The sequence below is a fragment of the Hyaena hyaena genome, unplaced genomic scaffold (genome assembly GCF_003009895.1).
Source record: "Hyaena hyaena isolate Hyena2069 unplaced genomic scaffold, ASM300989v1 scaffold_174, whole genome shotgun sequence".
Taxonomy (NCBI): domain Eukaryota; kingdom Metazoa; phylum Chordata; class Mammalia; order Carnivora; family Hyaenidae; genus Hyaena; species Hyaena hyaena.
Genome location: NW_024080806.1, coordinates 1,989,210 through 2,014,143, shown reverse-complemented (window position 1 = coordinate 2,014,143; position 24,934 = coordinate 1,989,210). Strand labels below are relative to the sequence as shown.

Genomic DNA, 24,934 nt, shown 5'->3' with positions numbered 1-24,934 from the left:
TAACACCAAAAACAGGTTTCTGGATTTCTGAGTGTCTCGGATGATCTGTTTAGAAGTCCCTTTGGACAAATAAACTTATAAGCTGCTACTTTTTCTAAATGATTGTGTCCCAGAAAAACACAGCCAGACACTATGTGCCTGTGCATTTAGTTATAAAAGAGCCCCTTTCCACTCACACGCCTGCAGACGGTTCTCACTGAGGCTTCAGGCAGACTACCAGGCAGGCCCTACTGTGTGAGGGCAAGAATCTGCACCTCACGGATTTATTCACAACAGGACACTGACCGACTTAGTCCTGTCGGTGTGGGAACGAAGGGGGACAGGGGGGACGGTGGGGACACCTCAACTGTTCTTAGACTATTTCAGTACACTCTCTTGCAATCTCAGTTAGTCTGCATTGCGGTGTTTAAATTCATAGGAAGAGTATTTCTTACCAGGTTGTGGCTGCTTTCTGAGTCTGGGATTCTGATTGCCTCTTACTATAGTTACCCTCTGTTTTTGTGGCGATTTCTTCACGGGTGGCTTAGCCCTTGGAACAGTTTTGACTGGAGAGTTCTCTTGCTTCCTTGCCCTTTTAGCACTCGTTGCCACTGGAACATCTTTAGAAATGGGAGCGTCTTGGTTTTTCCTATCCAATTTGGTTGTCAGTACAAACCGTGCAGTCAGCACTTCGGCACCTTATGTAGAAAACACACCTTGTTTTAAGGGGTAGGGGGCGCAGAGACTTATCAGCAATAGCTTTTCCTTTGCTTTGGTTTTCAGAGAGGTAACTTTAGCAAAAGGGAAGAGAATGTAAACTTCAGGGTATTCCAATAAAGATTTCCTTCTAAACAAAGCAGGAGTTCAAAGCGCTCATATACATATAAAAATATGAACTTTCTAAGCATCAGACTATAAGCGCTGTCAGGTGAAGAAGAAAACTGCCAGAGTAATAACTTGATAAAAACAAGGCATGACTCAACAAACAAACAAAAAACAACTCCCCGATCTCTCCTGACTGACATGACAGGTAAGGCAGAAGATGGTGGTTCACAGCACTGGGCAATGGAGAATTTATGGAAAAGCAACACAGCCCCGACGAGGCAATGTAGGTAAAACTGTAATCACACCGCAGAGGAGAGGCTACAGTCACACAGAGCCACCTTACAGATTTCACTAGACTGCTCCTAAATATCCACGTCTTACCACCACTAGAAAAATCACCTTTTCAGAGAAGACAGAGGAAGGTCTGCTGAAGAAGCCTTCATCTGATTTAATTTCCTACAAGTCTCTTACATTTGCTCATCTCTCTTACAAAATGCTCAGCTTTGCTTCACACACAGAAGGGAATGGCTACTGATGGAGGCAAATAAGGAGAAAAAAGCCTGATGACTACTTGCTAATATAACAGAAAGTGTTTCAACCTTTTAAGAGTTAAAACCCAAAAAAGGTAATAAATGTTCCCTTTGAAAACTTCCTTTTCCACGGACTTTTCATACTTTCAGCCATCAAACCAAAAAATTAGTCCCAAAGATATAAATAAAAATAGCACATGTTGTGTTGGCAGACATTTTAAAATTACATTATACAGAAAACACTAAAGTTGACCCTTGAACATCGGTTTGAACAGATTTTTTTCTAATAAATATAAGTACACTACCGTGAATGTATCCTCTTCCCAATGACTTTAGTAAATTTTCTCTACCTTACATAATTGTAAGAATACAGGGTATGATACATACAACATACAAAGTGTGTATCAGTCAATAATCTGTGTTATCAGTAAGGCTTCTGGTCAATGGGAGGCTATCAGTAGTTAGGTCGGGGATTCAGAATTAGAGGGAGATTTTCTACTGCATGGGGGGGCTGGAGGGGGTGAGGGATTAGTGCCCGATGCCCACATCGTTCAAGGGTCAACTGTATTTCTAATTGAGAACAGGAAAAACAGTGGTTTAAGAAATAGTGATCACTGTTAGTAAAGTATAGAAAGGAGACCAATTTCATTTCATTCTCTTGGGGGTTAGAGAAAGGAGTGGTTTTTAAAAAACACTTTCCCACCTCTTGGTGTGGAATGTCTCCTGGGATCTGATGCTGTTCCTCCCTCCTGAACTACTGCAAGTAACAGAACAACACACTGTTTTGTTTTCTTTGAAGAATAATACTTCTCATTCTACTCTAGTTATTTCCTAAAATTTTTAGCACAAAGAAAGGCAAAATATAAATCAAGCAGGGAAACAGTTCAGACTAAATTGAGGCGAGAAGAAAATAAGAGAGGACCAAGACCCAGCGGAGGTTCTGAGGACCTACACAGACAGGGAGACCCCGCACTACCCGGGTCCTGGGAGGGAAACAAGCATGAGGCAAGGGGACCCACAGAGGACCCTGCAGAGGACTGCCTGCTTCTCTGCCTCACTCAGTGCCATGTTTCTCAAACCTGTATGCACCACCCACTGGTGGGCTGTAAAATAAGTTTAAGGGGGCTGCAACCAGAATCCTTTCTTAAAGGAAACCAAATAGAACAGAAAGAATCAGATTGTATTATGCACAGGTAGGGGAAATGTTTTTCTGAAATTTCTGTTTCAGTCATACACAAATTTGTGCACATCGGACTGTAATATAAAAGTGTATTTCTTATAGCAGAGGAAAGTAAAAACATTTAAGAAATAATGTTGAATTGTAGATAATTTATTTAATACCTTGAAGTAAACTGGTTCATATATAGTAGAAACTCAACATGGCTGACCTGGAATGTGCTTGTAACGGGTGGTGCAGTTGAACTCACGGTTTCCTACTGCCCTACTTCCTATCAGCCTCCTGAGTCAATGCGCGTGCACACACACAGCATTTCTCAAACTAATAAGCCAGAAATAACTATCAGAATCCTGATGATCTGCAGATCCTTGATGTTTTCCTCTAGGCACCAAAATTTTCTAAATTGAAAACCCTTAGCAGAAGTTTTCCGAGACAGGCTTGTAGGACGCATTTCCCACTTTGAAGGCCATACGGTCTCAGGCACAGCTGCTCACCTCCACCAGCAACATGTGAAGCAGCCAGAGACGACATGTAAACGCCTGAGGGGTCCTCCAGCACGGTTCGCTGCCCCTACTCTAACAGGTCACAGGGCAAATAGTTCCCTACTTCTAAACAATCCGCTACCCATAATCTAAGATGACCCTGAGTCAAAATCACGTTGTGTGCTATGCCGGGTTTGGTAAAGTGCATCTGACACACTAACTGGCCCCAGGCTCTGGTTCTCACTCAATTTTCAGCGTCAACAAAGCCATTTGTAGAACCATTTCAATATACATGTCTCCAGGCCACTGGCCATTCATTGTTTCAATAGGTCTGCATAGGATCCAGGTGACTAGTTTTAGAACTCTGACACACACAAAGGGAGGGAGACTGTGGCCCGGACTGCTTTAGGTTCAGAAAGTCCAGGCATCATTCCCTCTTGCTACATGTTCAGACTCTCAGTTACCGCTTTTTGCTGCTATTGGTGAGCCTGATTTTAGAAGATCCTCTTCTTCCACCCTTAACTGTCTGAGGACAGCTCAGAAACTAAATAATCATTGCATAGAATGGTGTGACTGAGGCATTTTACAAATGAAACACAGCCTTTGGTGGGCGGGCTTTTGGAGCACCTTAGTTTTCCCTATTTCTTGACTTCCACCTGTTATCTAGATCAGCGCTTCTCAAACTGTAGCCTGTAGACAATCACCCAGAGGGAAATGCTGGCATCTTTAACATACTTCTGCTATCGCCCAGCTCAGTGCACAGTGCTCAGAAGGGAACAGTGTTAGGGAACCACAGTTACTACTAACTGTGCAGTTAGAAATCCACAGAAATTGTGCTTACCTCTTTTTCTTTTCTGAGGAAACGGTCCTTTAACTAACTTGAGCGTTGTGGGACACTCTGAACCCTTGCCTGCCCTGGCAGCCCTCTTGGGGAAGGGACGGCATAAGTTCACCCGTTTACTCTGCACGGCAAGCGGCAAGCTTGCCTTCCTCTTGGGCTGGACTCTCCGATCTATGGCTGGGCTTAGCGAGATCACAGCTCTCTGCCTTGCTTTCGACATGTCTTCAGGATTCTTTTCGGTTTCAGTGTCTTTTCTTCCTTCTGCCTCTGAGTCAAGAAATTCAGGATCTGGAGTCATAACTAAAGAAAATCCAGCATCGCAAATCCCATCAGAGATACAAGGGGACCGAGGATGCTCTGCTAATAAATCTAACGCAGTAGACACTTCCAAAAGGTACCCAGTAGGATCTGAAAAATAAGATTTCAGCTGAGTTAATGACTGCAGGGGGCACTTTCCTGCTGGAGGAGCCATGGCAAAGCCACTGGACGGTCGGCAGAAGAACGTAGTCTCTTTCATTCCCTCCTGAGAAGCAGCAGCCAGTGAGGGGCTTTTGTCCACCTTGTAAAGCTCCTGGAAACTCCGCGTTACTAATGCGCTTGGACAGATTCCTTCTTCAGTAAATGATTTCTTTGCTTCCAGAAGGGCACAATTAAGGGCAGGCAAAATAGACGTTACCTTCGATGAGATGTCATTTTCAACCTTCAACTCTTTCAGCCCTAAAACATATACACATACATTAAAACCTGAAGTTCTGGGGTTTTTCGTTTGCTTGTTTTCTACAAAAACATGCAGGAAGAAAATGCTTTAAATTACAAAATTATGGGATGGTTAAATAAGACACTGTTCCAAATGGTAATCTAACTAGCAATTAACAGATGTCCTCTGTCCTCTGGGTACATTTAATGAGTAGATCTGTCTCCATATATATGGAATCTCTCTCTCTCTCTCTCACACACACACACACACACACACACACACACACACACGAACCAAAAAACAATCATTCAAATGCGACATCATGTGAGATCATGACCTGAGGCAAAAACCAAGAGATGGATGCTTAAACCGACTGAGCCACTCAGGCACAGCTGCTTTCTACTTTTTAATGCTCATTTCCTGCTTTTAATATAGGTCTTCTTAAAGAAAAAGTAACTGCAAAATTAAGAAACAACCCATTAGGCCTAGATGAATAAATCTGCCCCACGCAGGGATTAGGTAACGGAAAAGAACACCAAACATGGATAAATAGGAAAATGTGGGTAGATATCAAAATAAAAATTCCCTTCTTTGAGTGGTTCGTCATATAAAAAGTAACAAGTGAAGGAAAAATACAAAAAAGTTTTGATACAGCACTAACAGTTCACAATCACGTGGTATTTTTCTAGACAACTTCATTATTTCAAGAATGCAGAAAGGCAGAGACAGAATGATTTGTAATAAGCTATCATAAAATCTATGACAAGGAATTTTTAAAGTTGGCTAAGCAAAGTATCAATTTAAAACAACCATAGTTCTGAACTTCCGAACGCGCCTAAGTAGATAACGTCTCAGTGACCCAGCGGACGATGTGAATGTGCTCATGTACCCTGGTTCTCATGTGTGAGCCCCGTGCTGCTCCACTGTGACGGGCACAGGCACCAGTGCTTCTCCTTCAAAGCTGGAGGTGCATTTAGAACTAAGGCTGAAGTCTGAGCTGTCACAGAAGAGGGAGGCAGTCTGGGTTAGAGGCTGGAAGGCAGCTCAGGGGATGGCTATTTGACCTTGGGTGAATGCAGGTCTCAGTCCGTCACCTCTGAGCTGCCACCGTAAGCAGAAAGGCAAGGGCTGCTGTCAGTCACACGGCACGATGCCTGACAGAGCAAAGGCTTGAAAAGTGCAAATGCTTTTTGCCATTATGTTCTCATAACTGGTAATGTCTTTCTTTGTCCAAAGTGGTGCCCATGTAGTGCACTTCTCTGCTTTTGGTAACTGAATACAATTTTTTTAAAACATATTTTTAATTTTTTTTAAAGTTTATATATTTTGAGAGAGAGAGAGAAGGAGAGAGAATATGAATATAGTTTTAAAAAATCAACTTTAAAAACATGTTTATATTGGTTGTAGCTTCATAAATACTACATATAATTTTACGTACAAAGATATGCAGTGTGATTATAAAATATGAGGGAAATATCCTCATATGACAAAAAGAAGTGACTCATTTACTTTCATCATTTGTTCAGCAAATTAGTCAGTGTAGAGCCTGGTGTGGCTCGATCTCATGACTGTCAGATCATGACCTGAGTTAAAATCAAGAGTCAGATGCTTAACTGACTGAGCCACCCAGGCACCCCTCTTTAAGTTCTCTCTTTTTTTTCAATTTTGAGAGAGACAGGGCGAGTGGGGAGAGGTAGAGAGAGAGAGGGACAGAGAATCCCAAAGAGGTCTGCACTGCCAGCACAGAGCCTGGTGTGGGGCTTGGACCCACAAAACCGTGAGATCATGACCTGACCCAAAACCAAGAGCTGGACGCTTCACCTGAGCCACCCAAGAGCCCTTATTTTTAAGTAATTTCTTCCCTAACATGGGGCTCGATCACAACCCTGAGATGGAGGGTCACACATTAATCCAACTGAGCCAGCCAGGTGCCCCAACATTTGCTATTTTTCAGTTGCCTGGGACTGGCATGCAACAGGAATACGATAAGATAAAAGCATGCAATCCCTATCAAAGTAACAGGAGTGTTTTTCGCAGGGCTGGAACAAACAGTTCTAAGATGTGTGTGGAACCAGAAAAGACCCCCAGTAGCCAAAGCAATCCTGAGAAAGAAAACCAAAGCTGGAGGCATCACAATCCTGACTTCAAGCTTATAACAAAGTTATAATCATCAAGACAGTATGGTACTGCCAAAAAAACACTCAGATCAATGGAACAGAGTAGAGAACGCAGAAATGGACCACAAACATATGGCCAACTAACTCTGACAAAGAAAGAGTTTCCAATGGAAAAAAGACAGTCTCTTCAGCAAATGGTGCTGGGAAAACTGGACAGTGACATGCAGGAAAATGAACCTAGACCACTTTCTTACACCATACACAAAAACAAATTCAAATGGAGGAAAGACCTAAAGGTAAGATAGGAAACCAGCAAAATCCTAGAGGAGAAAGCAGGCAAAAACCTCTTTGACCTCAGCCACAGCAACTTCTTAGTCAACACGCCTCCAGACGCAAGGGAAACAAAAGCAAATGAATTACTGGGACCTCATCAAAATAAAAAGTTTCTGCACCATGAAGGAAACAATCAGCAAGACTAAAAGGCAACTGATGGAATGGGAGAAGGTATCTGCAAATGACATACCAGATAAAGGGTTAGTATCTAAAATCTATAGAGAACCTATCAAACTCAACACCCAAAAAACAAATAGGTCAGTGAAAAAATGGTAAAAGACATGAATAGACAATTTTCTAAAGAAGACATCCAGATGGGCTACAGATACATGAAAAAATGCATTATCAGGGAAATTCAAATCAAAACCACAATGAGATACCACCTCACACTTGTCAGGATGGCTAACATTAACAACTCAGACAACAACAGATTTGGTGAGGATGCAGAGAAAGAGGATCTCTTTTGCACTGCTGGTGGGAATGCAAACCAGTGCCGCCACTCTGGAAAACAGTATGGAGGTACCTCAAAAAATTAAAAATAGAACTCTATGACCCAGCAATTGTACTACTAGGTATTTATCCAAGGGGTACAGGTGCACTGTTTTGAAGGAGCACACGCACCCCAATGTTTACAGCAGCACTATCGACAATAGCCGAAGTATGGAAAGAGCCCAAACGTACGTTGACGGATGGATAAAGAAGATGTGGTATACATATAATGGAATATTACTCAACAGTCAAAAAGAATGATATCTTGCCATTTGCAACTACACTGATGGACTAGAGGGTATCATGCTAAATGAAATTAGAGAAAGACAAATACCATATAACTTCACTCATTAGGAATTTAAGATACAAAACATGAACATGGGGAAGGGAAGCAAAAATAATATAAAAGCAGGAAGGGGGACAAAACATAAGAGGCTCTTAAATATGGAGAACAAACAGAGGGTTACTGGAGGGGTCATGGGTGGGGGATGGGCCAAATGGTAAGGGGAAATCACTGCTGCACTATGCTAACTTGGATATAAATTTTAAAATAAATAAATTCAAAAAAATAAAGGCATGCAGGCATTAAACAATTATGTGAAGAAATACTGCAATGGTACTGCTGTGAGGCCAGAAGTCCTCACTGAAGGGACAGTGGTAACAGGAATCCGTTAACAGGCTATTAAGCAGACACCTGACAGACCTGAGTTACGGGCTCAGGCGGTGCTTCTGATTTTATTTGTCATCTCTCCCACCCTAGAGCCTTTTTAGATTTTGTTTCTTACTCAACCTCTGGAATTTTAATACTGCAGATACACTGTACATCTATTTATATACCGTAGGAGTAGTATCGCTTTGTCCCCACAACCAATTCTAGTTCTTATAGGGGTTAACTTCACCTGTCAAAGGGGAAAGAGATAAGCAGTCCAGACAGAGGGAGCTGCGTCTGTGAAGGCCCGGAGTCCTGTTTGCCGGGTAGACGGCGGCGACAGCGTCTCCCAGCTAATGCCGGGGATGGACACAGGAGCTCCGTTTGAGGCGTTTTGAGGGACACCTGAGACGTCTCAGTGAAACTGTCAACAGGCAGGTGACTCTGTGCCCATGAAGCTCAGAGGAAAGAAGTGTGCTAAGTGGATAGCAGGGGTGACCCAGGGAGGTGAAAGGAAGCGCTAGTTACAGGGAGCAAACAGTTATCAGGGTCTCATGCGGCTTAAGGGTTAGGATGAAGACAGACCAGCACCACAGACTCTGCGAACGGGAAGTCACTATGCTCTTACCTGCTGGAGGGGACGAATGGAATACATGTAACCCGTGGAGACGCGTCTGCTCATCTCCAAAATCTACAAAGAATGAAAATCAGAAGAAAAGTTAGGTTGCTGAGCTTATAAAACAAAAGTAAACATACTGAAAAGTAGTTTTTCAAAAAAGTTGTCCTTACTTGTTTCTGACGTTAAGGCTGACGAGGTAAGTAAGATGAAAAACCCCCGATCTTCTAAGCATTTGATGATCGCCTTAAACATTAAAAAAAAAACACAACACAAAAAGTGGTGAGAAAAGATTCAATTCCTTTCTCCTTCTCCCTCTACACACTCTGTAGTGAATTCTGAGCTCGTGAAAAGTGTAGGTTAAAAATTTCTTGAAATGTTAACATCTGTGAGAATAAGGAGAATTTTGTCCCCAGTGCCAGAAACTGCAAGTTCCTCAGTGTCCAAATAATCTTGGCACTGTTAGGGCCACAGATAATAACCAGAACATCGAGGTTAGTTTCAGGAGAGCATTTACCTATTACAACAAATCGATCAGGAAAAACACTTCCGTATTTCACGGAGATGCTTCGCAGTTCAGCCTGCTGCTTCAGGAGCCAGGTGTGAACCATTCAGCCACTACAAATTCGCGCTGACTCAGACCTGTGACTAACATCCTAAGCTCAAGTTTACCCCCAAAATATCACAGAATCCTGGAACTTGAAAGACTGGAAGATACCATCCAATAAAATAATCCTTTCCACAGCATCCTAAGAGATATAAGTAATAAAAAACATAATCAGGTCCTGTGGCAACATGAGAGATGAAAATAAATTCTTCCTCTCATTTCTCTTTACCACCATCTTTAGTGGCATCTTGTGCTCCAGGGGGGGAAAATATCTTGAAATTTTAATGTTTACAGTCACTCTGGAATTCTGCCCCCAGAATAGTGAGGGAAGTTATCTAAAAGCCGTCATTCTAAATCACACAGGTAACAGCGTTTCTTTTCCATTAGTCACCGTTTCAGAAACTTTATATATCCATGAGAAAGGTAAAATCCAATGTTCATACAGTAAATATTTTAGTTAAAAAAAGAAACCAAAATAAAATAAACCATTTTATAGAAATAAAGTGATAAAACATTCTATTTCAAAGACTGACAGCTCATAAACCTACAAATACAGTAAATCCATAAATAATAATTCAAATAAGAAAACAAGACTTCTAGGTATTATGAAAGGATTAAGTTCTGACACTGAGTTCATTCACAGGGACAATCACTGCACACACTTCTGGGACAGCATCTGATAGTTTCTGTTTTTGTTTCCTCCAGTCTTACAAATTCTTTGATGGCAGGGACTACTTTGTATATGTGCTTCTGGCACACAGTAGGGACTCAAGAAAGAACGGCAGGATAAATATGCTAATAATTATATATACCTATAGCTTTGGTATCTAGTAAGTTGCAAACATGTACAAATCTCATTCCATTTTCTATTGCTGTAAAAAGTGAAAGCAACAACAGCCTCTACATCGTTCTGCGTTTTAGTTTTGCAATATCGGTGAAAAATAAAACCTCTCCATCTACTTAAAACCAGAAATGGGCAAATGAAACAGAAATACGTATCTTATTAATTTCTCAAATTAGGTACTGAAAGGGCTGAAGTTCCTGTTTTAACCTTTGTGGGGAGAAATCACAGAGCCTTTTCCATATCTACTAGACTTTTCCATTTACATCCAGAAAAATACAGCCATACAAGTCCTTAACACCCTTTTATTTTTTTTAATGTTTATTTTGAGAGAGAGAGCACATGCACAAGCAGGGGAGGGGCAGAGAGAGAGGGAGAGACAGAGAATCCCAAGCAGGCTTCACGATGTCCGGCTCAATCTCACGAACCATGAGATCATGACCTGAGATGAAATCAAGAGTTCGATGCATAACCGACTGAGCCACCCAGGTGCCCCCAACACCCTTTAAAAAAGAGACCATGATCCGTACTGTTCGTGAAATTCAGTGTTGTAGGTACAAGCCCACATACGCTTTATTCAAGGGCCACTCACTGCTTGTCCTCTATACACCAGGCACGGGCACAAAGTAAGGTGTCAAAGATGCTCATGTTAACCACCCTCAAGGAACTCAATGTCTAGGTGGGGAGACTGACATGTAAAAAATATTCATAATACGATGAGGCAAGAAATAAAAGCATGGGAGCTAGATGCTAAACGAAGTCAGAGAAAGACACACACCATATGATTTCAATTATTTATGTGGAATTTAAGAAACAAAACAAGCAAAGGCAAAAAGAGAGAGAGACAAACCAAGCAACACTGTAAACTACAGAGAACACGCTGCTGGTTACCCGAGGCAGAGGGGGTGGATAGACGGGGGACCAGGCGATGGGGATGAAGGCGTGCACCTGTGAGGAACATTGGGTGACGCATGGAAGTGTTGAATCCCTGTATTATACACCTGAAGCCAATATTACACTAAATGCTAACGACTGGAATTAAAATGAAAGCTGAAGGGAAAAAAAAAGCGAGCATGGATGGACACGGAGGAGGAAGGGCCTTACGTGATGCGTGGTTTGGGCACTGGGTCTCTAGTACTTCTGATACCACTCACACTCACAAGCAGTTGTTTCACTAATGCGTTCTCTCAAAAGACCTGTGGGCTCTCTTCCTTTCAATTTCCAAATGTAAAACGGACCGTGACGCTACCTGGAAACAGCACGGCCCGCAAGCCACAGCGGAGAGCCGGCACCCACCCACTCAGCACCCCGTGCTGCGGGCCTGAGCCCGGACCTGGTTCTGGAAGGCGGGCTCGGGACGGCCTAAGCTAGCCAGGGTCCTCCATGCCCTTCCGGTTACTGGATGAGGGGTATGCAGACGACAAACTGGTGTGTTGAAATTGAAGTGAATTGAAGGTTAGGAGGAGGGCTCCCTCTCTGAAAATGCAAAGGAAGCAGGGAAGGCTGCAAGGCAGCCTCAGGACAGAACTGCTGCACAGAGGAGGGCGAGCTGAGACAGAAAGACTCCTGGGCAAACAGTACCTGAACCTGCCCTATCCTCTAGAATTGAAGAGTAAGACTATTAAATCCTTGCATTGTTTAAGCCAGTTTGGGTTTCCGTTACACGTAACTCAAAGTATCTTAAGGGACTGTCCCTAAGACCCCTGACCTTCACAGCTTCTGTACATGTCCTATTTTAATTTATCAAGTCCTTGTGATGCACTGTGGGATAGTCCAGCATGCCACTAACGGGCTCAGTGTTTGCTCACAGTCCCGTACTTACCACCAGCGCCTTTGGGAGATTTAGGACTTACTAACACAAAGTCAGCAATCCTCACACTGAGGAACCCTGGTCAACAAAATGGAGAGAAGTCTTTTTTTTTTAATTCTCAAGTTACTTAACATACAGTGTATGTTTCAGGGATAGAATCCAGAGATGCCTGGGTGGCTCTGTCGGTTAAGCGTCTGACTTCAGCTCAGGTCATGATCTCACACGTTCGTGGGTTCGAGCCCTGTGTCGGGTTCTGTGCTGACAGCCAGCTCAGAGCCTGGAGCCTGTTTCAGATTCTGTGTCTCCCTCTCTCTCTGACCCTCCCCTGCTCACGCTATGTCTCTCTCTCTCAGAAATAAGTAAAACATTAAAAAAAATTTTTAAAAAGAAGGAACCCAGTGATTCATCACCTACATACAACACCCAGTGCTCATCCCAACAAGTGCCCTTCTTAATGCCCGTTACCCATTTCCCTCCTCCATCGACCCTCAGTTTGTTTTCTGTATTTAAGAGTCTCTTATGGTTTGCTTCCCTCTGTTTTTAATCTTATTTTTCCTACCCTTCTCCTATAATCATCTGATAAGTTTCTCAAATTCCACATATGAGTGAAATCATGTGGTATCTGTCTCTCTGGCCAACTTATTTTGCTTAGCAAAATACCTTCCAGTTCCATCCATGTTGTTGCAAATGGCGAGATTTCATTCTTTTTCACCACTGAGAACTATTATTACATCATATATATATGTACCACATCTTCTTAGTCCGTTCATCAGTTAATGGACATTTGGGCTATTTCCATAATTTGACTATTGTTGATTGTCCTGCTATAAACATTGGGGTGCTTGTGCCCCTATGAATCAGCATTTTTGTACCCTTTGGATAAATTCTTAGGAGTGCAACTACTGGGTCATAGGGCAATTGTTTTTAATATTTTGAGGAACCTCCACATTTTCAGAGTGGCTGCACCCGTATGTGTCAGGCAAGAAACTGCTGCAGTTGAGGCGAAAAGAGGTTGTTGCCTACTTTCTCCTGTAGGGTTTTGATGGTTTCCTATTTCCTATTTGGCTCTTTCATCCATTTTGAATTTATTTGTGTGTATGGTGTAAGAAAGTGGTCTAGTTTCATTCTTCTGCATGTTGTTGTCCAGTTCTCCCAGCACCACTTGCTAAAGAAACGGTCTTTTTTCCATTGGATACTATTTCCTGCTTTGCTGAACGTTAGTTGGCCATGTATTTGTGGGTCCATTTCTGGGTTCTCTATTCTATTTCATTGATCTATGTATCTTTTTTTTTTTTTTTTTGGCCAATACCTTACTGTCTTGTTGATTACAGCTTTGTAATACAGCTTGGAGTCCAGGATTGTGAAGCTTCCAGCTTCGGTTTTCTTTTTCAACATTACTTTGGCTATTCAGGGTCTTTTATGGTTCCATACAAATTTTAGGATTGTTTGTTTTCTTCTGTGAAGAATTCTGGTTGCTACTTTGATTGGGAGCACACTGAATGCGTAAACTGCTTTGGGTAGTATCAACATTTCAACAATATTTGTTCTTCCCAATCCATGTGCATGGAGTGTTTTTCCATTTCTTGGTGTCCTTCAATTTCTTTCATAAGCTTTCTACAGTTTTCAGCATATAGATCTTTTAACTCTTTGGTTAGGTTTATTTCTAGGTATTTTATGGTTTTTGATGCAACTGTAAATGGGATCAATTTCCTGATATCTCTTTCTGTTGCTTCATTATTGGTGTATTAAAATGTGATCAATTTCTGTACACTGACTTTATATCCTGTGACTCTGTTGGATTCCTGTCAGCTCTAGCAGTTTTTTGGTGGAATCTTTTGGGTTTTCCAATGTAGAGTATCATGTCATCTGCGAAGAGTGAAAGTTAGATTTTTTCTTTGTCAATTTGGATGTGTTCTGTTTTGTTGTCTGATTGCGGAGGACAGACTTTCAACACCATGTTACACAACAATGGTGAAAGTGGACATCCCTGTCCTGTTCTTGATCTCAGGGGGAGAACGCTCAGTTTTTCCCCACTGAGGATGATATATTATTCATACATGGCTTTTATGATGTTAAGGTATGTTCCTTCTTTCCTTTCTTGAGAGTTTTTATTAAGAAAGGATGCTGTATTTTGACAAATGTTTTTCCTGCATCTATTGACAGGCTCATATGGTTCTAATCCTTCTACTAATGTAATGTATCAAGTTAATTGATTGATTTATGAATAATGAACACGCCCTCCAGCCCAGGAATGAATCTCGATTGATCATGGTGAATAACTGTTTTAACATACTGTTGAATTCTATTCGCTAGTATCTTGTTGAGAATTTTTGCAACCATCTTTCATCAGAGATATTGGCCTGTAATTCTCCCTTTTAGTAGGGTCTTTGTCTGGTTTGGAAATCAAGGTAATGCTGGCTTCATAGAATGAGTCTGGAAGCTTCCCTTCTGTTTCTATTTTTTGGAACAGTTTCAAAAGAATAGATATTAACTCTGCTTTAAATGTTTAGTAGAATTCCCCTGGGAAGCTATTTGGCTCAGGACTCTTACGTATTGGAAGGTTTTTGATAATGGATTCCATTTCTTCACTAGTTATGGGTGTGTTTGAATTTTCTATTTCTTCCTGTTTGAGTTTTGGTGTGTGGGAGAGTCTAGGAATTTGTCCATTTCTTCCATATTGTTACTTAGTGGCACGCAATTTTTCATAGTACTCTCTAATAAGTGTTTGTATCTGTGTGGTGTTTGTTGGTTGTGATCCCTAAAATGGACAGAAGTCTTTGGATTGTTATAAGCTTCTCATTAGCGTCTTACTTTCTCCAATACAGAAACAGTAGGAGCACCAGCTTTTGATTTTTTTTCCTTATATAGCTATAGATCCATACACATCACTTGTAAAGAAGTATCTCACAAGTGGTCCTTTGATTAATTCAGAAACACTAGCGATCTACTCAATTCTTCTGTCATAAAACAAAAACAACAACAACAAAAGATTTAGGAAAAACTGTCCTGTTATTCCTAAAATCAGGAGTATAAACGGACTAATGAGACACGAACGTTAACCGAGGCACAAAGGGAGATGAAAATGTTAGTCAATAAATAGTAAGTGATGAAAATCCTTTCAGCAAACTAAAATAATTCACTCTATGCACAGCCAACTAATAATTATATATCAATTTCTTAATTCAAAGAAAAAAGTAATTATATTTTAAACTGATGAATCTTACCAGTTTATTATTTTTAATGTATTCTATTAGTTTATCTATTTTTTCCTCTTGTTTGTTTGACAGCTCCACCTCATACATGTTGAAGCACATATCTTGGCAACAGACTGTGGAGAAAATCAGAACAATTTTTTAAAACGCTATTATGCCTTTTAATAACTAATTTATTCACTGTATATGCTGAAAAGATGAAAGAAGAGCTAGAAATACTATTAAAAAAAATCATGTATCATTTGACGGTCTTTGTTATAAAACTCCTTAATAAGAAGTTACTGTACAAAGCATTTGGAGACCGCTTTCATTAATATTGACTCTACTATAGTATTTGACAAGACAAAAAATACTACACAAATAATATAAACATCAATGTTCCATGAATCGATCTAAATGACCAGGAAATTTCCTTTTTGTGTTTTCTGCTGTTTTTCTTCAGTTAGAAGTACATAAATAAAAACCACCACCTCAAAACCTCTGTTCTCCTTGAAAGGCATGGTCATGTGTTTCCAACTATCTGTAAGCATCTCTCTACTTAACTCCCTGAGTGTTCTACAGTAAAGCTAGTCTTTGCCACCTTAGATGAAACTACCTTTCACAGTTTCTAGCTGGCTTTCAAGGAACTCCATCACAAAGCAACGCTACAAGTTTCATAAAGGGCCCTTTTGCGAATCACTTAGAGCCAAAACAACAACACAGTGTGTATGCATGTGAGGGTGACAGATGAAAATCACTGGAATAAAGCCCAGGACGTGCAGTGTATCATTACATTGAACAGACCTTTTTGCTCCAAGTAATTCTGTTTTCTAAAGGCAGCGTCTGGTAGTCTTTTTTTCAAAGATGAGACTTTCATTACATACTTAAAATCTAGTTCACGTGGTCTAAAAAACAAAACAACAATATCATTCAATCTAATAAACACTTAAACATCATCTTCATAATTTTTTATTTTCTAATATAAATGCAAGCAAAAATATCATAAATTCATAAAGTCCAAGTCCGATAACATGCATATTTATAAATGCTACAGATTTTTATTTTGTTTAAAAAAATTTTAACGTTTATTCATTTTTGAGAGACAGAGCGCAAGCAGGGGAGGAGAAGAGAGAGAGGGAGATACAGAATCTGAAGCAGGCTGCAGGCTCTGAGCTGTCAGCACAGAGCCCGATATGGGGCTTGAACTCACGGACCAGACAGCGAGATCATGACCTGAGCCAAAGTCAGAAGTTTAACCGACTGAGCCACCCAGGTGCCCCAAATACTACAGATTTTTAAATACAAGACCCCACAGACCACGGCTGGCAAATATGTTCACATTTTCTGAATGCATATATTTCTGAGATAAGCCAAACATCCAGATGAATGGAAGAATTACGCATTCTGGGATGAGAATTTTTCTAAATGTTACGCTATGTGAGAGCTGGCGACTTCCAATAGTGGACTGCACTGCTCACCACACTGTGCCACAGAATGAACCTCATCCAGACTTTTGCACCATCTCCCCCAACTGTTTCCTTCTTTAAAACTCATTTTCAAATACTTCTGGACTTATAAATGTCTCTCTTGCCCCTAAATACTTCTGAGTGTGTGTGTCCTTAAAGAAGGGCATTTCCTTACGCAACCACAAAACAATTAACAAGACAAAGAAATTACAATGATACAGTCAGCCCACAAACCTTATTCAGTTTGCCAACTTTCTCACTATGGGGCTTTATAATAAAACAAAAGAAAACATCTTTTTTTTCCTGGTCCAGGAACCAATCCAGAATGACACACTGCATTTACCGATGTCTCTTTAATCACCTTCAATCTGGAGAGTCTCTGGGTCTTTATCTTTAGTGGCTTTGGTATTTTTTCAAGAACATAGACTGGGTATTTTGAAGAATGCCCCTCACTCTGGGTATGTCTGAGGTTTCCTGCTGATTAGGTCATTTTCTGTGCATCCTATCAGGAAGCACATAATGTTTATTCCACTGTTGGCGATGTTAATTTGGACCATTTAGGTAATGGTTCTGACCACTTCTTTCTACATAGATTAGTTGCACTCTGTAGTGACAAAGAACCTTCCCATCTCTCCCATTTATTTCCAGAATGTGTACTTTATTCTATGGGTTCTAATACCCTCCCCACTCCTCCCTCTTCTTAAAACAGGTCAGTCAACAGAAAGAATATGAATTCTGACAGCACACCTGTTTTCACTTCATATTTCAATAAAATGTCTATCTTTCAATAGTTTTGGGTATAAACTAAGAACAGATCAAATAAAATGATTTCGTAAGATGCCCTCCATGGTGCCCCAGAAGAAAATAATTCATTGTAAATAATGTAATAGCTACTCTACTAACAGCAGTCTAGGAAAATCATGGGATAATTAGAAAATCAGATACTGTAATTCTTAATAAAGGCTGAATAATAGCATTAAGTGCCTATAATCTGCTGCACCTGCTATCTAGACAAATCCAATCTCTTTCTTAGGGAATGTCAAATATCTAGTATCAATTCAGTTTAGCCTGGGAGGTCATATTCCCATGAATGGATGAAGATATTAAAATTAAATTCAAATTAATTAAAATAAATTAATTTCAAAAATGGCTTGTCAAAGGTTATAAAACTATTTCAAAGCCAAGGTCATAATTTAGATCTGAATTTTGGTTGCCTGTGCTCCATACATCTACCCAAATGTACTCTAATCTAACACCAAGTACAACTGCTTCATTTCATACCAGTACCAACAAACAAGACCTCAAAATGAGAATTTAAAAAAAGTAGACAAATATTAGTAAAGAACACAAACTCAATACTTACAGTTGGGCTGGAACAGCTGTACCGTAAGAGGACCAAAGACTTACATCACACAGCGGACAGCCTTGAATAATTAATTTGCCTTGCCACAAAGAGGTAAGAGCTTTAAGAAATGAGTAAACAAGAAACGGATTACTTATAACAAAACACTTACTTAAAAAAAAAGAAACTAAAAGAACTAATTAAATAATTTCTTATCATTTTCACTGAGTTCAAATCTAGGGAAAAAGAAAAGACATTTTTATAAGAGCAAACGAAACAGATTCAGTAAAACAAAGTATGTGCACAATTACTTACATGCTTTTATGAGCTGATGCTGCCATCTTTTTAGGTTCCCTGTACTGAAAAGCTACAATAATATAAGGACAGATCTGCCTGGGCCGTTCAGTAACAGTGCTGCCTGAAAGTTCATAGAGGTAATACTGAAAGAAGAGAAATAAGGATTATCAGGGTAGCACTATGAAATTCCATCGGCACCAAGTTCATGTCAACTCCACCCAGTCCTACCATTCAACACATTACATTCAGAAATATATCCTGGGAATGATTTATTCCCCAGTGACTATACCTGACTCAGTTCAAATGCGCGAAAATGACTCGTCTTGTGAGAAACCTTGTTAGTGTTTGCAGCCACGTGGCAATCATAGCCAGAAGATGGGCTAGTATAGTTAGTTGTATAATTCTCAGACACAAACTTGACTTTTCCCTAGAATGAAAATATTAAGACTAATCAGATGTCTCTAAATGACAATAATCTTATTCTAGGATTCATTTAAAATAAAAGCCTAATGAGGATGGGGATGTGTTAAGAACTATGGTTCTTAGAAAATTATGTTAAGGCCAACAACTGTTTTAGTTAGCCATGAGCCACTTAACACTGTATTTAAAAATCTGGTATACCTGGGCATCTTTCTGAGCTAAATGACCATAGTTTTTATCTCTACACGAAAGGAGGACACAAATTACCCCAAATTTAGGTGAACCATTTCTTTAAAAAGAAAATATACAGCCTATCAAATGAATAGATTAGCTCAGTCAATGATTATAACATAAAAGATGACAAATGAAATCTAAAATTTCACAGGATGAGTTTTCAAACTGAAGTATTAAGTTGTCAATTGTAATTTAATACACGTCATGATATTTCTACTGTCAGGACTCAGTAAATTAGCAAGGAGAAGATATGCAGTAAAGTGCTTAGCAGGCCACTGGCCCCAGTTACTGAAAGGTGGATAGTATTTCCTATGATAAATTTCTCTTCTTATAGATCTTTCAGAAGAGGTTTTAAAAAAAAAAAGGCAATCAAAGTTACCATATATACAATGAAATATCATACAATGATTTTAAAAGCTTTTGTGTATAATATGTGGAAAAATACACAAAATATATACTAATATGAGGTAAAGTTATAGGCAACTTTTACTTTCATCTTTACAGAAAAAATTTAATTCCTTCTTTTTTTTAAGTTGATGTTAGGGTCCTGCCTCTTCATTTATAGAACAGCTAGGGGCAATAATAATAAGCCAAAAAATATAGACAGCACTTCTCAGTGAGCAATCACAACCTGTACCATCTCCACCTCAAACATTTTATGATGTCGGGCATGGCTGGCTTGTGAGCGGTAAAGGAAGAACTGAGAGCACATGCAGGTAAACCCTGAACAGCAACGACCAGCAGCAGGAGGGCACAGGGCCAAGAAGCCCGGGTGAAGCCTACAGGATGTAAACACAACATCGATGACAGCCGGGCCCCTCTGCCACAAAGCAGGCAGGGATCGAGCGCCAGGGGAGGCTACCTATCCTCTGGTTCTTGGGGACACAGTTTGGAAGGGTTCACACTTAAAAACACATGTCAGTACTGTTTACAATCCAAGAACTCAAGATAGTAGGAAAGCTACAACAGAAGCAAAAGTAACAAAACGAGGCCACACAACGTGTCCTCACAAAGCCCACCGACCGCTAAAATCAGTTTTCCTAGGACCTACGTGAGTTAATATTCTAACCGTGCGATTCACTTAGACTACACTTAGACTAAACTATTTAAGGGTGTTGAAGAATTTCTGAGATCAGCAGTTATAGATGCCACATAAAGCTGTGAACAGGATCCTGATGTTTTAGGGATCAAGGAAACAGGCTCTCTTATTTCAACAATTTAAACCAAAAAATAAAAGTTGCCTTCTAAACTTGTCTCTTATAACTGGAATCACAGTGTTTTATAGGCTGCTACTGGTGTTCTCTTATTTAATGTTTAAAAAGTGGCATTGCAGGCCTGGGTGAGAGGAAGACTTTTCACTGAATACCTTTTGTATTATTTTGAAAGTTCTTTATTTTTAAAAAACATATTCATAGATCATCTATCAAAGGAACAAAAAAGCTTTGTGTTTAAAGGAAAGCAAAAACAGCAGTTATCTTTCCTGAATTTGGATAGCTGTCTTCGATGACCACTATGTTTAGCAAATGATCTGCAAAGAACATTATCACAGACTGATAACCTTTAGTTTTTAAAAAGAAAAATTACATAGAAGTGCATTTGGACTTTACCTTAATTAGCTTAAAAATTACAACATAACCAGACTTCCCATGATACCATGGTCTTGCACGTAGATAGTCTGAATATTTGGAAATATATACACCTATAAAAGTATAAGATATAGATTAATTCACACTTTAGAAGGATTGTTTACTCAGATACATTTCATATGTAAGGGCTACCTTTAACTAAAAAGACAAAAGTCAACACTTAAGTGTTTTGAAACTGCTTACCTTTTAAAGACTATTCAAGACATCCTAAAAGTATGGAAACATAAGAGCTAGGACAAGACAGAATTTATCTGATGGACAACGAATTTTCTAGTTGGGTACAATAAATAAAAAGGGATGAAAGTATCACATTCTTGGTAAATTTTAAGTTCATTTTCTTCCCCAGGCAATCATTCAATGAAAAGGCCTAAAGTAATCTGATTCTCAAGTTACTTTTTTACAAAACATCTCAGTAAATACTCATACAAGTGGTGAGGTTTACTATATGGCAGGTATATGCTAGAGAGCAGTGACACCAAAGGAATAAAAACAAGGTCCTGCCTTCAAGCAGCTTACTCTGATAGTTTGTGAAATTTCCACTAAGGCAGGAGTTACATTTGTTTATTCACCACTGTAGCCACATCATAGCCCAACATACAGGAGGTACTTAACTTATTTGTCAGACACAACGAAATGGAAATAAGCAACTGCATTTGTTTAGAAAAGGAGTTCTTTAAACAGACAAGTGAAATTCTCAGAACAGAGCGAACACAAGTATGGAAGCATAAAAGATTATAACTTATTGAGGAGAGTGGGCCACGGTGTGGGGAGAAGGGGAGAAGCCCAAGAAGCTGAGGTTGGAAAGGAAGCTTTGAACTGAACAGCACAGATCTATGCAGGGCTTGCTGTAAACAGAGACCCACCAAAGGTATTCAGCAACAGATGGCCACTTAAATTTTTTTTTAAGTTTGTTTATTTTGAGAGAGAGAAAGCACAAGTTGAGGAGGGGTACAGAGAGAATCCCAAGCAGGCTCCATGCTGTCAGCATGGAGCCCAACATGGGGCTCAAACCCACAAACAGATCACAACCAGAGCTGAAGTCGGACACTTAACTGACCGAGCCACCCAGATATGCCCCCAGACTGCCACTTAAAAGAGAGCAAAGTCTCAAGAGGGGAGACACTAGAAGCAAGATCAATCAGAAAGCTGCTGTCAGAGCTGAGACAGGAGAGGAGAGTCCCCATGTGGCATGCGGAGGGAGTGGGGAAGAAAAAGCAGATGCCACAGAGATTCCTGAACAGCGGCACCTCTCAAAACACAAACACAAAAGACAAAGAACGGTGAGAGTGCTGTGATCTACTGGAGGGAACAATGCACTTGCGTTAAGAGCTGAGTTCCAGGGCCAAGTCTTTTCTTCCTACTAATAACCATGTGACTGAGGAGTAGGTCACTTAAGTGGGGAGGGTGGGTTTGGGTCATGATGCATAAGCCACAGGGTCCTCAGGAAGATTTAAAAAGATCAATAAACTTTTAAAACTACAAAACACTAGATTAATATAAAATATGACTATTATACACAGATCTATTTCTACTTGCACCAAAACTTTAAATTTTTAAAAATTATTTATGAGAGAGAGAGCACACACAGGGGAGGGGGGGGAGAGGGAGAAGGAGAGGGAGAAAGAAGGAGACACAGAATCCGAAGCAGGCTCCAGGCTCCGAGCTGTCAGCACAGAGCCTGATGTGGGGCTCAAACTCACAAACCGTGCGATCATGACCTGAGCTGTTGGATGCTTAACTGACTGAGCCACCCAGGTGCCCAGAGCCAAAAACTTGAAAATGCACACAGTGAGGAGTGCTATTTTATTATCCACCGCAGTACATGTTCAAGAAGAAAGTGTACTTGTTAGAATAATCCAGTTTCTACTCCACCACCCCTACTGAAGTCAGCCTATAATTATCTTAAGTATCAACAATATCATCATAGGATTGTAGAAATGTAGAAAAATGGCCTTATTTTTTGGAGATGTAAGCTAAAGCATTTACTTTCAAATTCTTCAACAACAAAATTTTATAGCCAAAGGAAGGGAATAATGCAAAATATCTGTTAAACCTAGGGCATGGGTATATTATACTGTCCTCTCTGCTTTTATGTTAATCTTTTTATAATGAAAAGGGGATGGTGAAAAAGAGTAGGAAGAAAAACAGGTTTTATGTAAAATGTTATCAGGGTTATGAATGTATCCCTTTCACGGCCTTTAGAAGATCTGAATACAAGTTTTAAAACATTTTGTTTTGCACAGAGTGACCACATAACCCAGCAACTGCACTGCTGGGTCTACACCTAAGAGAAGTGAAAACAAACATCTACACAAAAACGTGGATGTAAATGTGCACAGCAGCAGTTTTCGTAACAGCCAAGAAGTGGAAACAACCAAATGTCCCTCAAGTACTCAAAGAATAAGGAAAACGTGTCAGAACCCTACAACGGGGTATTATTCAACCAAAAGGCAAACGAAGTGCCAGTACGAGCTACACCACGGAGGAGCCTGGAAGACACTAAGCTGAGGCAAGAAGACACACAACGTCACATGGGGTCCCGTTTAGGCAGAATGTCAGCACTAGGCAAATCCACAGAGGGAAAAGCAGATGAGTGGCTGCCTGGGCTGGTGGAGGCGAGGGATGCAGCATCACTGCTAACAGGCACGGGACTTCTTTCCTCGGTGATAAAACTGGTCTAAAATGGACGGTGCGGACAGTAGCACGACTCTATAAACACATTAAAAACCGCTGCACTGGACACTTTAACTGGGTGAGTTGCAGGGTCTATGAATTTTATCTCCATGAAGCTGTGAGAAGAAAAGGCCAGCAGGAATGCAGCCACATGCCCAATCATCTCAGTCCCGATCCCCACACTGCCAGCATTTGAGAGCTAAATCCCCCTCCTTAAGTCCTTCTGCTTTCCATCAAACTCAGCTGTTCCTTCACCGGACTGATCCGATTGCCCCCTGCCCCAGTCAGGATCCCACAAGGATCCAACAGTCCCGACTGGTCTCTGCCATCTTCTCATCGCGATACTGTCCCAGGGGCTGTCCCACGTAACACTATCTTTGACTTCGACTAACACCCAGCCTGCCACCGTGAACCCCAATGTCCAGTCCTAAATCCTTTTCTAGCAATTTTTCACCATCAGCAGGATATGTCTCAGAAACACTGAGGAAAATCTCATTATTTCTCAAATTCAGTTCGTGAAAGTAGGGTCCATTTACTGAGAACTTACAAGGTATGTGCTCCAGGCTAAGCACGCCACATAGCCTCCCACTGTCCTCGCTACAGATCTAAAAGACAGTTTTATCTATTGCACAGATAAGGAAACTGAAGCTCAAAGGAATGCAGTGCTAACTCTCTTAACTTTAAGATTATCTTTCTCTTTCAACTCCTTGGCTTCCTTCTGTGTCTCTTTTCTATTAACGCTATCGCTGTAGTGTACATTTACAACCTTATATCTGAGTATTTCTTTCCTACTTCTCACATTCCACAGCTGCCAAGTTTCGTCAGTTCTATTTTCTACTCCTTACTGCCATTATGACAGCTTAGAATAATAGCTTAGAAGACACCCTCATTAGCCCTGGATGACTGTACTTAATCTCTTGGTGCTGGAAGATACCTTTGGTATCTCTTCTAGTCCAATCAACCTTTAAAAAAAAGTTCTGATATGTAACTTCTATTGGAAAAGGCTCATTTATTTGTTTAAAGCTCTGATTCTAAAGATTATTATTTATATTAATGAAACTGGCTTTTAATAAAAGTATCTTATGAAATTAATTAAACCGCACTTCATCTTGTAAAAGAGGTCCTTTATTCTCACAGACTTACCTTTCGCTGGGTCACCAAGAGTAGTAATAGCACCGCTGCCCACACAGAGTCCACGCTGACATAATAACTTTGCCTTTAAATAAATAAAACATAGAATTTTGCTTATCGTATCAGTCTTAGAAGAGACAATGAAATAACACCACAATCCAGAACCTCTGAAACAGATACAGAATCCGTACAGTGTATGTATTTATGGCACAAAGCAAGCTTATACAAGGCAACTGTGTTTGGTTAATAGTTCATGAAATTTTATCATTTCTGTTAACAAACATGTCATCAGCAAACCTAAATTAAAAAAGCTCACAGATTAAGTCCTCTCTTGAAGATTTCAATTCTAGCTTTGCAATAACTAAACTGGCAAATGTATTATCCCCAAATGCCTTTTTAAGTATGAATCCACAGTCTCTCTTATTTGGAAGTAGATGATTAAGCAAATGAATGAACTCTTCTGGGATTACTATATAATCCTTACATTAGATGCTACTGTTAAGTATTTTTTAAGCAAATCACCTTTGTTCTTCAATCACAG

General features: G+C 40.2%; 1 protein-coding gene across 1 annotated transcript in view; it reads right to left on the bottom strand.

Moving 5' to 3' along the window:
- The window catches only part of TASOR2 (transcription activation suppressor family member 2), a 110,496-nt gene that overhangs the window by 26,914 nt on the left and 58,648 nt on the right, over positions 1 to 24,934 (bottom strand). Inside the window, exons 8-19 of the mRNA XM_039240397.1 lie at positions 24,406 to 24,478; positions 20,551 to 20,642; positions 18,579 to 18,716; positions 18,308 to 18,432; positions 18,209 to 18,228; positions 18,014 to 18,113; positions 15,989 to 16,089; positions 15,218 to 15,321; positions 8,909 to 8,981; positions 8,748 to 8,810; positions 3,835 to 4,551; positions 435 to 677 (exon numbers count right to left, since the gene is read on the bottom strand). Coding sequence (XP_039096328.1) covers positions 435 to 677; positions 3,835 to 4,551; positions 8,748 to 8,810; positions 8,909 to 8,981; positions 15,218 to 15,321; positions 15,989 to 16,089; positions 18,014 to 18,113; positions 18,209 to 18,228; positions 18,308 to 18,432; positions 18,579 to 18,716; positions 20,551 to 20,642; positions 24,406 to 24,478 — 1,849 coding nt within the window. The remainder of the gene's footprint in view (positions 1 to 434; positions 678 to 3,834; positions 4,552 to 8,747; positions 8,811 to 8,908; positions 8,982 to 15,217; positions 15,322 to 15,988; positions 16,090 to 18,013; positions 18,114 to 18,208; positions 18,229 to 18,307; positions 18,433 to 18,578; positions 18,717 to 20,550; positions 20,643 to 24,405; positions 24,479 to 24,934) is intronic.